Raw genomic sequence first — 14,293 nt, 5'->3', positions numbered from 1 at the left:
GCCCCCGAGCCGGCGCTGCTGGGCCAGGCTGGGCCAGGCCGGGCCGTCAGGCTCCCGCTCCCGGCCGGCGCCGCGGCCGAAACTGGAGAAAGAGGGTCAGCGTCGCCTCCCGCTCCGCTTAGACGGTGACCTCGGTCTTGCTGTTGGTGGAGAGGTGCCGCTGGGGCTGGGCGTAGTGGGGCGTCGCGGGGCCGAAGACCTCAGGCAGCTTCTCGGCGCTGAAGGGGCGCGGGGCGGCGTAGCCCTGGCGGCGGCCCTCGGGCCGGGGGCCGGCAGGGGCGCCCCCCTCCCAGCCCCCTTTGAAGGCCGGGCTGGCCAGCAGCGGCGGGGGGCCGGCTTTCGCCCCCTTGGCTTTGGGGCCCGGTGCCCCCTGCCCCAGGGGGCAGCCCTCTGGCAGGGCCGGCCCCTCGACTGGGGGCAGCCCCCCAGTGGGGAAGGGGAGGGTGCCGGTGGGGGGCAGCTCCACCGCGGGGAAGCGCTTGTAGAAGTTCTCCGGGGTGCTGTCTGTGGGGACGGCGGGATGGGGCGTCACCCCACAGTGGGGATGGCCACCCCTCGTGGGGCCGCGCTCCCTGTGGGGCCGCGGTCCCTGTGGGGCCGCGTCCCACAGTGGTGCTGCTGCCATCCCACTGCTGCGGGCATCAGGGACCCYGTGGGGCAGGGGGTGGCTGGGGGTCGAGCAGGGTCCTGTGGGGCAATATGGGGGCAGGAGGGCCCTGACGGGTGGGGGAAGGTGCTGGGGGATCCTGAGCCCTGATTGGCTGAGGCAATGTTTTGGGTGCTGGGAGGGGGATCCAGGGCGCTGATTGGCTGGAGGAGTGCTGTGAGTCTGGAGGAATTCTGGTCCCTGATTGGCTGGCAGAATGTTTGGGTACAAAGGGGGTGGAATCTGAGGCCCTGATTGGCTGGAGGAGTGCTGTGGGTCCATGGAGGARTTCTGGTCCCTGATTGGCTAGTGAAATGCCATGGGTCTGTGGAGGAATTCTGGCCCCTGATTGGCTGGGGTGTGCAGTGGGTCCGGGGGTCCCTCGCCGGGGGCTGCGCGGTGCTCGGCCACCTCGCGCCCACCCGGTGCCCAGCCCCGGCCTGACTCCGGCCTGGGCCGCCCTCCCCACCCCGCACGGGGTCCCGGGGTGCCCCTGCCCCATCCCTGGCTGGCGCTGAGCTCCACTCGGGCTCCGCGAGCAGCCCCCCCCCGGGCCCCACACTTACCCACGGCCTTGAGCGTGGCGTACTTGGCGTAGTCAGGGGCCTGCAGCGGCACGCCGCTCGCCAGCGGCAGGCGGCTGCTGTGGGTCAGYGGCAGCCCCATCGCGGGCCCCCCGATGGGGTTGTTGACCATGGCGTTGTTGAGGTGCAGCTTGTCTGGGGAGATAGAGGCAGCTGGGCAGGGGGAGGAAGGGAGGCCGAGGAAACGGGAGCAACGCGGGCYGCGGACCCGTGGGCCCAGCTGCCCCAGTTGCCCCAGTTCTGGCTTGCGCTGGTTAAAGCAGGTCACCCTCGGCAGGGTCCCCGGTCCTCGTGGGCAGCGAGCGCGGCGGGGAAGCGGCTGAGGAGGTGCCGCCTTACCTGTGCCGTTCCTGGGGGGCAGGCGGCCAAGCCCCTCGCCCACCTGCACCTGGAGGCTGCCCACGTGGCCGTCGAGCTGCTCCGAGGGGCCGAGGCCCGGCTGCTTCAGCAGGTCCGTCAGCGTCCTGGGGAAGGCGCGAAGGGCGGTCACGGCGCGGCCCGGCCCCGCGGGCTCGGCACGGCCCCAGCGCTCGCCCCCCATCCCGGCCCACACCTCCCCGCGCCGGCCACTGAGAGCTTCATGGTGTAAAGCCAACGGGGGGGCGGGTGCATTGCTCGGAGCGGGCTACGAGGGGTAAAACAGAAAGAGTCGGAGAAAAAACAAGCTGATGTGAACTCAAGCTGCACCTCGGGAATTTTTGCCCCGAGCGTGAGCCGGGTGGAACGAGGGGAGAGGTGGCTACACCTTCGCTTGAATTATTTCCAAGTGGAGAAACCCCTGGGGAGCGGATTAGAGCCACGGCTTGGGCCTCTTTGGGGAGAGTGAAGTAACGGTGGCCTGTCGCGCATGCGCTGTCCATTTGCAATGCCCTCTTTATAAGTAATAGCATTAAACATTAAACACCATTACATAAGATAAAGCGCTATTTCGTTTAACATTCATGGCTGGAGACACTGCGGTAGCGCTGTGGTGCACAGGCAGTCCCAGCACAAGGCGCGCGCACACACTGCTGGGGCCCTCAACAGCGAGTCCCGGGGTAGGAAACAATGCTCCTATTTGCACTGGCATTCGCGTGAAAGAAACCCACAATTTATGCGATAAAGACCAGCCTTGTGCTATCAGGGATGCTTAGGAAAGCAGAGAGAGTCCAGTTAGGGCTTTTGCTGTCTCCCTAATCCCCAGGATCCCTGTCAGCATGCCTTTCATGTCAAACGCTCTGGCTAGCTCATACAGGCACAGTAAAAGAGCTGCAGGAGGAGCTCGCGATATCAARTGACTGGACGATAAAATAGCAGATTAAACTCAATGTGGATAAATGTAAATTGATGCACATTGGGGAAGAAGGGTGAATAATCCTGACTCGTTATATATGTCAGCTCATTGCTCTGGAGCAGAAAAAAAACTGCTTCTGGAGTCGTGCCTGGCTTTGGCTCTCCCAGGACAAGAGTGATGTCACCAAGCTGGGGCAAGCCCCGTGGAGGCCCACCATAATGGTTGGGGGCCAGGGGACACRGTGCTCAAGGAGAGGCTGAGAGRGTTGGGYTGGCTAGATTGGGCACAAGGAGGATGAGGAGRGYAATTGCTGCTGTTAGCTGCTCTAGTAGGAGCTGTAGAGGAGATGGAGCCAGACTCTTCTCTGAGGTGCACTGTGACAGAGCAAAGGTTGCCAGAGGCAAGCTGGACTAATTCTGGCTAGAAATAAGGAAAATCTCTTCCCTGTTAGGGTGATCAGATATGGCAGAAGGGCCCAGAGCATCTGTGGCATCTGCATTCTTGGAGATACTCAAAACTCACCTAGCCAAGATCCTGAGTAACCTCATCTAGCTTTGAAGTGAGCCCTGCTCTGAGCAGGGGTTGGACCAGAGCTCTCGCCCTGCAAGGTCTTGTCTGACCAAAATCTCTATCAGATTATGTAGTAGAACAGGAAAGGGGTTAGAAAAAGGTTAAACAAATATATCTTCCATGCACAAGATAAACAGACACTAAATGTCATGAAAAGGCTGGGGGAAGACACGATGTTAGCCAGTAAGTCCTGCACAGGGCTACCAGGAGAAAGCTCTGGCTCCTGTGCTCTCATGGGATCTCTGGTACAAGTAACTCAGGTTCTCCTTCCCTACAAAGCTTTCTCCTTCCTTTGTGCAGAAGTGTGGAGGTTTCCTCCTTCAGCCCTGCCTGGTTGAATTGCCTTCAGCTGCTGCTAATGTTCGGTGTATTGCTTTTTCTAGTCACTCCAAGGTGACAARAGTTGAACACACTGACCTTGCATGCCCACTCTCTTCTCCTCCCCTTACATCCTGTTCTCCACAAATGTCTGTCTCAGAGACATAGAGTAACTCTTAGACTAGGTTAGCACCTCTTTCCTGGAGTGGTGACTGTCACAGCCTGGTCTAGAGCAGCAGATCACTTGGGATCCACCATGACTTTCATCCAGTAAAACGATGAGGAACGAAACCTGGTCTGAGATACATCCACAWCCTAGTGTGACTTCATCTTTCCTGCAAAACCCCATCCATGCTCGTCTGTTACTGCAGACCTTGTGCCCCTCTTCTCTCTACCCTGGCCTTTCCTCATCTCCCACAGAGATATGCACCTCAAAACCTCCAAGCAGGGAGCTCATGTCTCCCTTGGACAGCTGCATGGTGAGGCAACCCAGCCTTCCTGCAGGGCAGGTGCATGTGCTGTCCTGCAACACACCAGATGGCTTCATCCAAAATGAGGGTGAGAAACAGCATCAGAAGATATGAACCTTGCAATCCAGGTGGATCAGATTTTGCAGCCCCTTACATGACCTACCATCAATGTGTTATGCTTTGCTGCTGGCTGGGACTTCCTTATATGTAAGGTTTGAGAGTTCCTTGTCAAGTGCACAAGTAGCTATGAACTTGGCTCATTTTATCCACCTCTTTGAGCTCCTGTTTCTGTTATCCAGCTCACAAAGTCCTACCCCAGCATTTACCATGTCAAGTCAGGGATGTGGTGTATGAGATGAAGCAGTGCCTTGAAGATTGCTTTGGAGCCCTAGCCAGGATTACTGGAAGACGATTCCCATGACATTATACCTTCCATTTGGGCTGCAATCAGTGAACATCACAGGGCAATAGTAAGACRAGCCTCAGGAAAGTTGCAAGGGAAGATCATTCACTTTGCATTTCTTTTCTATCATTCTGGGGAAGCTTTGATGAACAAGCTTCCTCCCACCCCCAGATCAATTAATCTGAAAATGGTCCAACAAGTTCCTCATATAGTTCAGTAAAAGGAAAACGCAAAGTCCTGTGCCTGGGGAGGAATGACCCCATGTACCAGGACAGGCTTGGGGCTGACCAGCTGGAAGGCAGCTCTGCAGAGAAGGACCTGATGGTCCTGGCAGACAACAAGTTGGACATGAACCAGCAATGTRCCCTTGGGCTGAAGAAGGCCAATAGCATCCTGGGCTGCATTAGGCAGTGCACTGCTACCAGGTCAAGGGAGGTGATCCCTCCTCTCAGTCCCGATGAGCTCCACTGAGCGTGGCCTCACAGCTGGAGCRCTGGGTCCAGTTCTAGGCTCCTCAGTGCAAGACAGCTGTGGATATACTAGAGAGTTCAGTGAAAGTCACAAAGATGATTTGAATTTGGAGAATTTTCCATAGGGAGAAGCTGAGAGAACTGGGATAGTTCAGCCTGGAGAAAGGAAGATTTAGGGGGATTTTATTGATATAAATCAATATCAATAGTATCAATATATAAATAACTGATGGAAAAAGGAAAGAAGACAGAACCAAACTCTTCTCAGAGATGCCCAGTGACAGGATGCAAGGCAATGGGCACAAATTCAAATACAGAAAATTCTTCTTAGACATAAGAAAAAAACTTCTTTATGGTGAGAGTGATCAAACACAGGAACAGGTTGTCCAGAGAGGCTRTGGTGTTGCTGTTCTTGGAGACATTCAAAACCTGACTGGACATGATCCTGAGCAACCTGCTCTAAGTGACCCTGCTTGAGCAGAGGGTTGGACGAGACAACCTCCAGAGCTCCCTGTCAACCTCAGCCATTCTGCGTCTGTGAGTTTATTTCAGTGCTGCTCTTTGTACAGGAGCTCCTTCCTCTCCCTGAATCATCTCCCGGAAGACCTGAATACCTGAATATTTGGCTTTGGTCTCCAGGTGCACTCAAAGTGTAGGGCTTTCCTGTGATAAAGCAGATAATTTGCTGAGCTAAACTGGTGTGGCCATGTGTCTTTGGGAGACTGCCTTGAGTTTATTTACACCTGTCTTGGCCCAGTCAGGCTTCTCCTGTCACCACACCATGCCTCCCTTTGCTGGGCCCTGTTTTGCTCTGGGCTGCCTGTCTGCAGCTCACTCTGGGGCCATGAGTAGCAGCTGCTGTTGCCTCTGGGATGCTCCAGGACCTGCTATGGTGGTTTCAGTTCAGATCACTTTTACACACCGTCCTAGGGATTTTGTTTCACCGTGGATCCCTCTTCCTCCTGTAACTCCAGGGCATACTCAGTCCAGGGAAGAGAGACCCTACCGTTTCGTGGGACGGGTACCCTTGGGTGCTCTCTGACAGCTGTCCACATTGCTGCCCAGCTTGTATCTGGGTAGAAGAGCTGCAAGGCAGCATCCTGCCGAGGAGCTAGTGCATCTCTCACCTTCCCTGATGTATGTTACTGGCTGGCCCCCTCCCCACAGGCTGCTGCCTCCACTGCAAGCATCCCTGGGGCCCAGCACTCAAACTGGCTTGTTTCACTGGGAAGTTCAATGTGATTTGACCTATTTTTTTTCCTCGGGTCTGTTTATGAAGCTTGAGCAATCCTTTATCTGTGACTTTCTCTCCAGATAAATCCATCAGTGCTTTTTTTTCCATAAACCTACCCTCAGCATCAACTGCCCAGAGCACGGATGAGAACAATAACAGCAAAAGCAGCTCTTAACAAGTGATTTTGCTAAGGCAGAAACTGTGCACAGACCCTGAGCTTCAGCAATACCTGACTCACCAACTCTCCCGTGCCACAGGCAAGGGCTCCAGACACCGCCCATGTGGGGCTGCACCCCATGACTGACCAACAGGGCTCTTCCTGCTCCCTAGTGCCTGGGCACATGCCATTGCACCTGCAAGAGCTGACTCCATCAGCCTGGGCCTGTAGGAGGCTCTTCAAGGTGTCACTTGGGGTGGGATCCAGCTGGATACATCATGGAGGTCCAGCCACGGCAGCTGGGAGGCTGGTATCACTGTCAGCCACCCAGCTGTAGGAGAAGAGCTCCCCACACGCGTTCCCCCATCCCCACACCCTGCAGTGCAAGGAAGGAAGAGCTGGAGGGGACATGGTGCTGTCTGTATCATATGTGTTTTGGATTTTTTCCTTCAGACTAGCCCGAACCTGGTCCCATGGCCTGAAGGCTTGGTGGYTGGGGAAGGCTGGGATTGCTCCTGGAGCACATCTCCTACATTAGTTCATTCAAAAGTATTTGGCTCTGAGATGGCTCCAGGGTGCAAATCAAGGTTGGATACGCAGAGAAGATTGGCAGGTTGGCTTTAAATCTGCACTCCTCACCTGAAATTAAACACTAATGTAGAGGCATCCATTGCCAGGACCAGTCTCCATCCATCACACTGTGACTGTGGATGCTGAGCTCACATGGCCACACCTAGAGGTCGATGTCCTAATCTGAAGTGAGATCTCACTCCAAGCTACCACCTGCACTGGGGAGAAGACTGGCTTACCCAGGCAAATCTCATACGGGCTTGCAGCTTAAGTGGAGGCCTACCAAAACTAGYCTGGTGCAAGCCCCAAGAGCTCTTCAGCAAGCAAAGAGGCGAATCCTGGAGCAATGACAGTGACAAGACAGAAATAGCTCTATGGCAAGAACTGGTATGCAAAGGTCAGTGTTCCTGAGCCATCCTGGGGGAACTAGTAGGCATATCAGATGGAGGTGACCCTATGGGAGTGGGGAAACAGGGCCTGACAGACCACCCCAAGTCCAGGGGCTGACCCACTTTTGGGAGCCCTATAGAAAGAAAGAAGGATCAGTGGCTTAAGACCCATATCTGGAAAGCGCAATGGGAGAACTGTTGCAAGCCGTGGGCAAGGAGAGTCAGAGGAATCGGAGGAGGAGACAGTGCAGCCATCAGAGGAGGAGAGAAAGAAATGAGTGACGGTCGAAGTGACATTGCCCCAAGCAGGAGTGGAAGCTTTGCTCTTGCACTTGGAGGGGGAGCATAAGGTTGCAGCCTGCCGGCTGAGCAAGGAGGTGAGGTGGGAAGCCAGAGTCACTTTGGGTGATCAAAGGCACAGTGGGAGTGACACCCTGGTCTCCCACACTGCTGTCAATGCCAAACAAGAGCTTCGCCTTTGCCTCCTGGGGAGRCTTTTCCCATATCTTACAGTGCTTGGGGCTGTGGCTGTTGATCTGTGCAGTGAGACAGCGTCGGCGCTGCAGGACGCCTGCCTGCTCTCCCTGTAGAAGCTGGAACACCCAGGGCAAGGTGGTTTTGTGACACTGGAGTTGCAGTAGGGGGTTGCAGAACTTGGGAAAGGCAGTGGGTGGTGGAGGTGAGCTGGCCCAGCTGGACATTGCTGCCAGTCCATAAACTGTCCCACTCCAGCAGAGTCCGAAGAGCTGAGATCCTGAAGGAGGGGCCCTGCCCAACAGCATATGCTAGCAAAAGGTTGGGAAGGGAAAGCAGACTGCTTAAGAGCAGCTAGAGCCCAGCACCTCTGCATCCACGGATGTGGGGTGCCTCCCAGCCCATCCATCAGGTCCTTTCTCCAGGCTAACTGCATGGCCTCTTCAGTGGGCAGATTGTGAGATGGTGTTGGCAGAGACATGAGACAGTCTGGTGTACTGTGTCCCTCTCTGTTGGGGGGAGGACCGGTACATTGCAAGGCTGTGAGAAGGTGGCTGCAATTGCTTCATATGCCTTTGGTTACACCCCAGAGCACCTCTGCCCTGGGGTTGTTCATGGTGAGACACACACATCACCTTCTGTGCGGACTTGAAGACCTTCTCTCTTCAAGGAGCAACACTTAAATGGCCTGAAATCTTCCAGAATCCTGACTCCTTTCCCAACCTGTCTTGGTCAGCACTACTGCCAGCCAGGAAAGGACAAGATACTTGTTTTCAGTTCATCTGGGTCTCATTCTGCTCTGGCTCAGCAGGTCAGGTGAATGGACGTGGGGAAAAAAAAATTCTTCTGCTCCGCTCGCTCACRTACCACCTGCCCAGGTCTCTGATTGCTGCCAACGCTGACTGCTAAATAAGGATCAGGAAATAGCCTGCTGACACATTTGTCCTTTAGGAGGGAGAAACGGGAGCAGCACTCAGAGCTCCTGTTGTCTCTGAGCAGGGAAGGGAAGCTCGGTGGAGGGAGGGAGGCGCAGCCGCAGGAACAGAAATGAAGGCTGTGGCTGCTCTCACAGGGGCATTGCTATAGGCCCAGGGAGCCTGTGGGATCCCCTCAGGCTGCAGTCCGCAGCAACCCACAGCCACAGCTCCCCTCTGGGCTGCACTTGACCAGCCTGGTCACTCCTCCATATGGCTGCTCTGGGGTGGTGGGACCATTAGGTGACATGGAGACACTATGTCAACCCAGGCTGAGGGCAGCTGAGCAGGGCTGAACATCCGTGGAGAAGACTGCTGCTGGATGAGGTCTTTGAGGTGCCAGCAGCGCTCCAYGTGTAGAAGTCAGATGGGAGTAACAATGGGGAGGAGGCCTATGTCTCCTTCCATCCCCAGAGCTAGGTCATCTTGATCTCTTCTTCCAGAGAGCTGGGGCAGCATGTGACAAGGCATTCACCATATTGCCTGCAAACACTTTTTCTAGGTCTTCGCTGCTTCCTACTGCTGCGGGCATCAACCACAAGCACAGCCTCAGTCTGGAGCATTGCCAGAGAAACACCAATCACAGTCAGACATGTAGTGGGGCCGGGTTTCAGGAGCCMAAATATCCCAGAAAGACCTGGCCTGGACTGCAGCAAAACACAAGCATCTTGGTGACTTGGCTGCTGCAGTGGCCAGTGGCACTGTCTTGGTGGAACAGCTCGGGGCAGTGTTGTCCCTGCTATCCTCAGGGTCTGCTGCCCTCCTCCCCAGACCCATGCCTAGGCAGCAAGCACCTGGAGAAACCAGACAGGCTGCTCTGTGGTAGCTGTCCTTTGGGAGGCACAGCCTGCACATTCATACAGGTGCACACTGCGCTCAGGTGCACCTATACTACCCCAACAGATCTCTCTTTGATGTTAGCAGTACCCACAGAAGCACATACAAGACTATTTTCTCCCATTCCAGCAGCCCCTAGTGCCCTTCACAAAGCTATGAATGGCTCCTGTATGTAACTCTTCTTTCTCCTGAGAGGGCTTATTCCTATGGACATTCACCCCTTAGGCAATCCCAGCAATAACCCGATTTGTCTGGAGGCCAGACTTTGCTGGTGAAAGCCCCAGGAAGCACACCACTAGGAGAGATGTCATGGCAGGAGGCACACCTATATGCCAGCAGGAGAGTGTCTTGAGATATCCTTGGCATCTTGGCAGATCTCAAGGACTGGAACATTTGGGGAGAAATTGGGGATAAAATTTTCCTTGAGTTTCCCTGTAAGGTCCCCTGATCTCTTGCCCATAAGCATSCAACAGATGCAGGATCTTTCTATGAGGTCTCATGGTGTGAATCTAAAAGGATTRATGTAGCCTAGGTCCCTATGTCCCTGGAGATCTGGGGCCTAAAGAAAAACACAGGCAGGTGTTCCTGACTCACATGGGATTTAGACACGCTGAGCAAATGCTCAGGATGGGTGCCAAGCATAATCTGAGCAGGAAGAAGAACGGTTGTGGGAACCACCATAAGGACCTGCAGAAGGATGGCAGCCGTCATGGGGAGAGGGAGGAAGGAACAGGTAGCTCMCTGGCTGAGTGCACAGCCAGTCAAAGATAGGGGGATAAGGTTCAGATCCTACTGGGAAATAGGTATCTTGAAACATCAGACGTTCCCTTAAGAAAATATAGGGTGGTCAGGAAGGAAAGTACAGGAAAAGCCATCACATGGCTGGGCAAAGTGAGAAGAGCTGTTGTGTGCATATGAGCTGAGATGAAGGGTAGCCCTGGGCTTGTCAGTAACCAGGGGTGACTTAAGGGGTGTGTGTGTGGGGGGGGGGATGTCTAAAAATCACCTGCTGAGGGAAATGGGGCAACTGCTGGCCATTTTTTTTCCCTTGCAAGACAGAAAATTCTATGCTGCTGCTTGTAGGCAATGTCTATGACAGCAGCCAAGAAAGTCTGCCAGGATCCTTTGGGTTTGCCCCATGCCGAAATGCCCATAGAGGTGTTTGGACCACAAGCTGACCTCCAACAGTGGAAAGGCAGGTCCTCCTACTGAGGACAGGAGTTGTTGTTGATGGTGAAAGCACTGAATGAGCAGGGCTCAGTAGTTTTCAATTTCTTCCCCACTCCAGGGAGGATGGACATCCATCCCACCGGGGCACTGCAGCCCAAGGCCTWTCCCAGCAATGAGAGCTGGGAGACCAAGCTGTGCTTAGGGCAAACGTGCCAGGTGAGGGGTGAGATATTGACTGGGAGTGAATRTAGATTTTTTTCATAGCAAAGGCATGCCGAAGGGGCTGGCTAAGCATCTTGCACAATCAAGCCTTCCTGCTCCAAGGCACAGGAGGCCAAAGCAACCGTGCTGAGTCTGAAAGGAGCAGYGTGAGAGAGGTAGGGCTGGCCTGGCCTCCAGACAGAGGTGCCACTGTGGGTAGGGCAGGAGCTGATGAGGAAGGAGAGAAGGAACCCGTTTTCCTAGTATGGGCTTTTTCTTTTCCAGCTAGATGCACAGGATATGGATGGCCTTGTTCAGTGCTGGTGCCGATCATTCTGGCTTACATGAATATCTTGGAAAACTTGCTAGGTCAGGGAGTGGTGGGGTCTCAGGAGAAGCTGGATGATCCCGATCTCTTAGGTTCAGATGAAGCAGGACACTGAAATATGACTGACTGGGGCCTCCAGGTCTCTCAGTGCCATGAGGATTGGCAGCAGAGCTTGTGGGTTTTTCTGAGACTTACTGCTCTTCATAGGTCAGAGCTTGAATCCCTCCCCGCCAGAGCATATCCATAAGACAYGTCCCTCAGCTACACAGATGAGTGATGAGAGGTGACCCTTGGAATATGTGAATTTTGCAGCCCGCGGGGATCAGGAACAGGATGACATTTGAAGGCACGCAAGTGGCAGACCTTCCTCCTTAGCCTAGAAATTTGGAAGCGAAGACTCCAGGAACAGGAAAAAAACAGCAGGACAGATAGATATAAATGGACACCAAGCCAGCTGTTCAATGAGAAGTTGGCCTGAGGCCATGATGCAGTCCACATTGAGCAACATGAGAAGCTTCTACCTGAAGCGCTGAGAGGGACACAAGGTTGCATCGCCCATGCTGAGCTACGTGTGGGTGTACAGAGGAGAGGCAGCTAGAAATATTACACTCTCTTGGTAGGGCTGAGATGAGAGATGGTGCACAGGCTGCCTGTGCGCACAGCCACACCAGGATGGAGGCAATGGGGCAGTCTGCGCCRGAAAGCTATGCTAGTCTCACACACATGGAAAGGGGAGCTCACAAAATACCAGACCCAGAAGGTCTGGCAGGTTACACACAAGAGACCCAGTCATCACGCAGGCCATACGGCTGGCTTGCCACCCTGTTGCCCCATTATGAGAGAAGAACATGCCTGAGGTGGACGTAAGGAGTCTTCAGGTAACTGTCGGCCATGGGCTCAGTTCTGCACCACCACTGGACAAAGTCCGGGGAAACTGGGACAGCGCCTCTGTCAACTCACTGCCTCGGAGGCAGTTGCTGGCGTGGGGCTGGGGCTTTGCCTCCCGAGGCTCCATACAGCTTTGCTGCCCTGCTGCCCTCGCATCCATCTGCCTTTGTGCATGGATCCTCGTGTGTTTGGACAGGGAATACGGGATGCAGCGTCACCCCTTTGATTCATGRGCACTTGCTCCTTTTCTGCCATCTCCAGTGAAAAAAAGATCTAGTAAATTTTGCAGCAGATGGGCTCGTGGGGTGGTAGAGATGCACTCTGCTGTTTGCCATCCCCGTTCCTGGACTGTGGCATCACCCCACAACCCCAGAGTTGCTTTCAGTTTAAGCAGAAGGACCCACTCAAGAGGGAGTGGGAAAAAGAGATTGCTCTCCCTGCTCCTGCAGTGACATTTAGAGAAATCACCCCGTGAGGGCCAGCAACAGCCATGCAATGCTGTGGCACTTGGCCAGAGCTCAGGCACATCTACTCTGTGAGCGGTATGGGTGGAGGTGGGCTTCTGATTTTGTCCCATGAGAAAAGCACAAAGACACACAAGAAAAAACTTTCTTTTTCCCATTCCATATGCCCATGTCCACAAAACCTGCAGCTTCTAGGAAGAAAAGATCTGTTGAGCGATAACCCACATATTTCAAAGTGCAGTCCCAAGTGAGCTGAAAGTGTGCTTATGGGGAGTAGAATAAATTACCTCTCTGTTAATCGGGAAAGTTCTGACTTGTATTAGTGAAATGGGAAGGAAAAAAAAAGGAAACACTTAGCTTTGGTAGAACCAAGGCTACAAAGAGAAAACAAGTTTCCCTCTGCTCAACAGCAATGTTTCCCACCAGGTGTCTGGTGAATGAGAAAATACAAGACCTGCTTGTGGAGCCAGGTTCAGCATCCTGGAGATATGCCTGGTGGTGTCCTGCTGTGAAATTGTGTTCCCATGAGAGAGCTAGGCACCGGCACGACCAGGTCAATACGCCAAATTGTCTCTCTCTCACATGCATATGTACGTAGAGACTCCTGCACCCATCCCAGTTACCAGTGTCACACCTGGATGAGTGTGAAGACTTCCCCTCAGCCTTTTTGAGCCCAAGCACTGGCGCAGCAAAGGGCTGTGGGTCAGCCTAAGCCCYACCATGCAATTCAAGGGGYAGTGCTCCTTCCTTGGGTCCTGCCRTGGGCAGCAGGTGGTTCCCAGAGACCAGAAAGTGATTTCCAGCATGGGTGCAGGGCTTGGGGCCCCCATGGGCAAGCACAAGGTCAAGGCACGAGACTGCTGCCTGAAGGCAGTTTCCCTCCTGTCTTTTCACCAATRCTTCCCTCAAAAGGCTTTTGGGTGAACAAGCTCTGAACGTAGGAGCACATCTTCATGCCCCCAGGCATCCTGCCCTCTCAAAGGCAATGATGTGCCTCTTGCAGGGGCTGCAACAGAGCAGTCAGGTGTGCTAGGATGGCACCTGGGCAGTTCTCCGTCTCCCTTACCCCAGGCTAGGAGATCAAAGAGCAAGGGGGTTTGCGGTGCTGCACCCTTCCCAGCTGCAGTGTCTCTTTCCAAGGAGGGGGAGTCAAAAAAACCCACAAGCTGGGTAGATGAAAGGGGAATCAGAAAGCACSGCGGCTGGCAGAGGCCGTATTGATCCTGTCAGTGTGCCAATGCTTCCTCAGGCGACACAGGGGAGAGACGCAGACACAGACACCAGGCCAAGGGAACTRGAGTATAGAGCCCCTAAAACATCATTGCACAGCTCGGGGAGTGTGTGTGGGGGGGGGCGCTTGCGACCTCCTGCCCCACCGAGTTTGCGTCTGGCCTCCTCCAAATGTGGAAGGCTCAGCCCTCCCTTCCTCTGGTGCTTGCCCCATGGGCAGGCAGAGGCGTTTGGTCTCTCCTCCTGCGCATGGACACAACAGTCTGGTGCACTAGGTCTGGGGATGGGGTGGAGAGGTACTGGGATGAGGTGCACTGGGTTTGGGGATGTGCACAGTGGATCCAGGATGCAGCAGGTCCAGGGGTGGGGTGCAGTGGATCTGGGGATGGGATGCAGCAGATCTGAGCACAGGGTGCAGCAGRTGCGGGAATATGGTGCAGTGCTCAGGTGCTGCCCGAGTCCCATGCTGGCAGGGGGAGGCAGGTGCTCTGCGGAAAGGAGGGAAGCTCCCTATGCTCAGGGATGCAATCAGAGTGGCTCCCCGTTTGTCCTGGTAAAATCATTTCCTCAGGACCTGCTTTTCTGTCTTTCTTCTTCTTCTTCTTCCTTTTTTTTTTTTTTTTTTTTTTTTTTTTTTTTTTTT

General features: G+C 54.5%; 1 protein-coding gene across 1 annotated transcript in view; it reads right to left on the bottom strand.

Annotated features, from left to right (window-relative positions):
• Positions 1 to 118: 118 nt before the first annotated feature.
• SHISA8 (shisa family member 8) overlaps positions 119 to 14,293 on the bottom strand; it is a 16,611-nt gene continuing 2,436 nt past the window's right edge. Inside the window, exons 2-4 of the mRNA XM_085323524.1 lie at positions 1,570 to 1,694; positions 1,213 to 1,365; positions 119 to 504 (exon numbers count right to left, since the gene is read on the bottom strand). Of these exons, the coding sequence (XP_085179650.1) occupies positions 119 to 504; positions 1,213 to 1,365; positions 1,570 to 1,694 (664 nt within the window). The remainder of the gene's footprint in view (positions 505 to 1,212; positions 1,366 to 1,569; positions 1,695 to 14,293) is intronic.

Source organism: Rhea americana, unplaced genomic scaffold, assembly GCF_003343005.1.
Source record: "Rhea americana isolate MKP2758 unplaced genomic scaffold, rheAme1 scaffold_85, whole genome shotgun sequence".
Taxonomy (NCBI): Eukaryota; Metazoa; Chordata; class Aves; order Rheiformes; family Rheidae; genus Rhea; species Rhea americana.
Note: the sequence above shows the minus strand (reverse complement) of the source record. Positions and strands in the feature narration are given on the sequence as shown.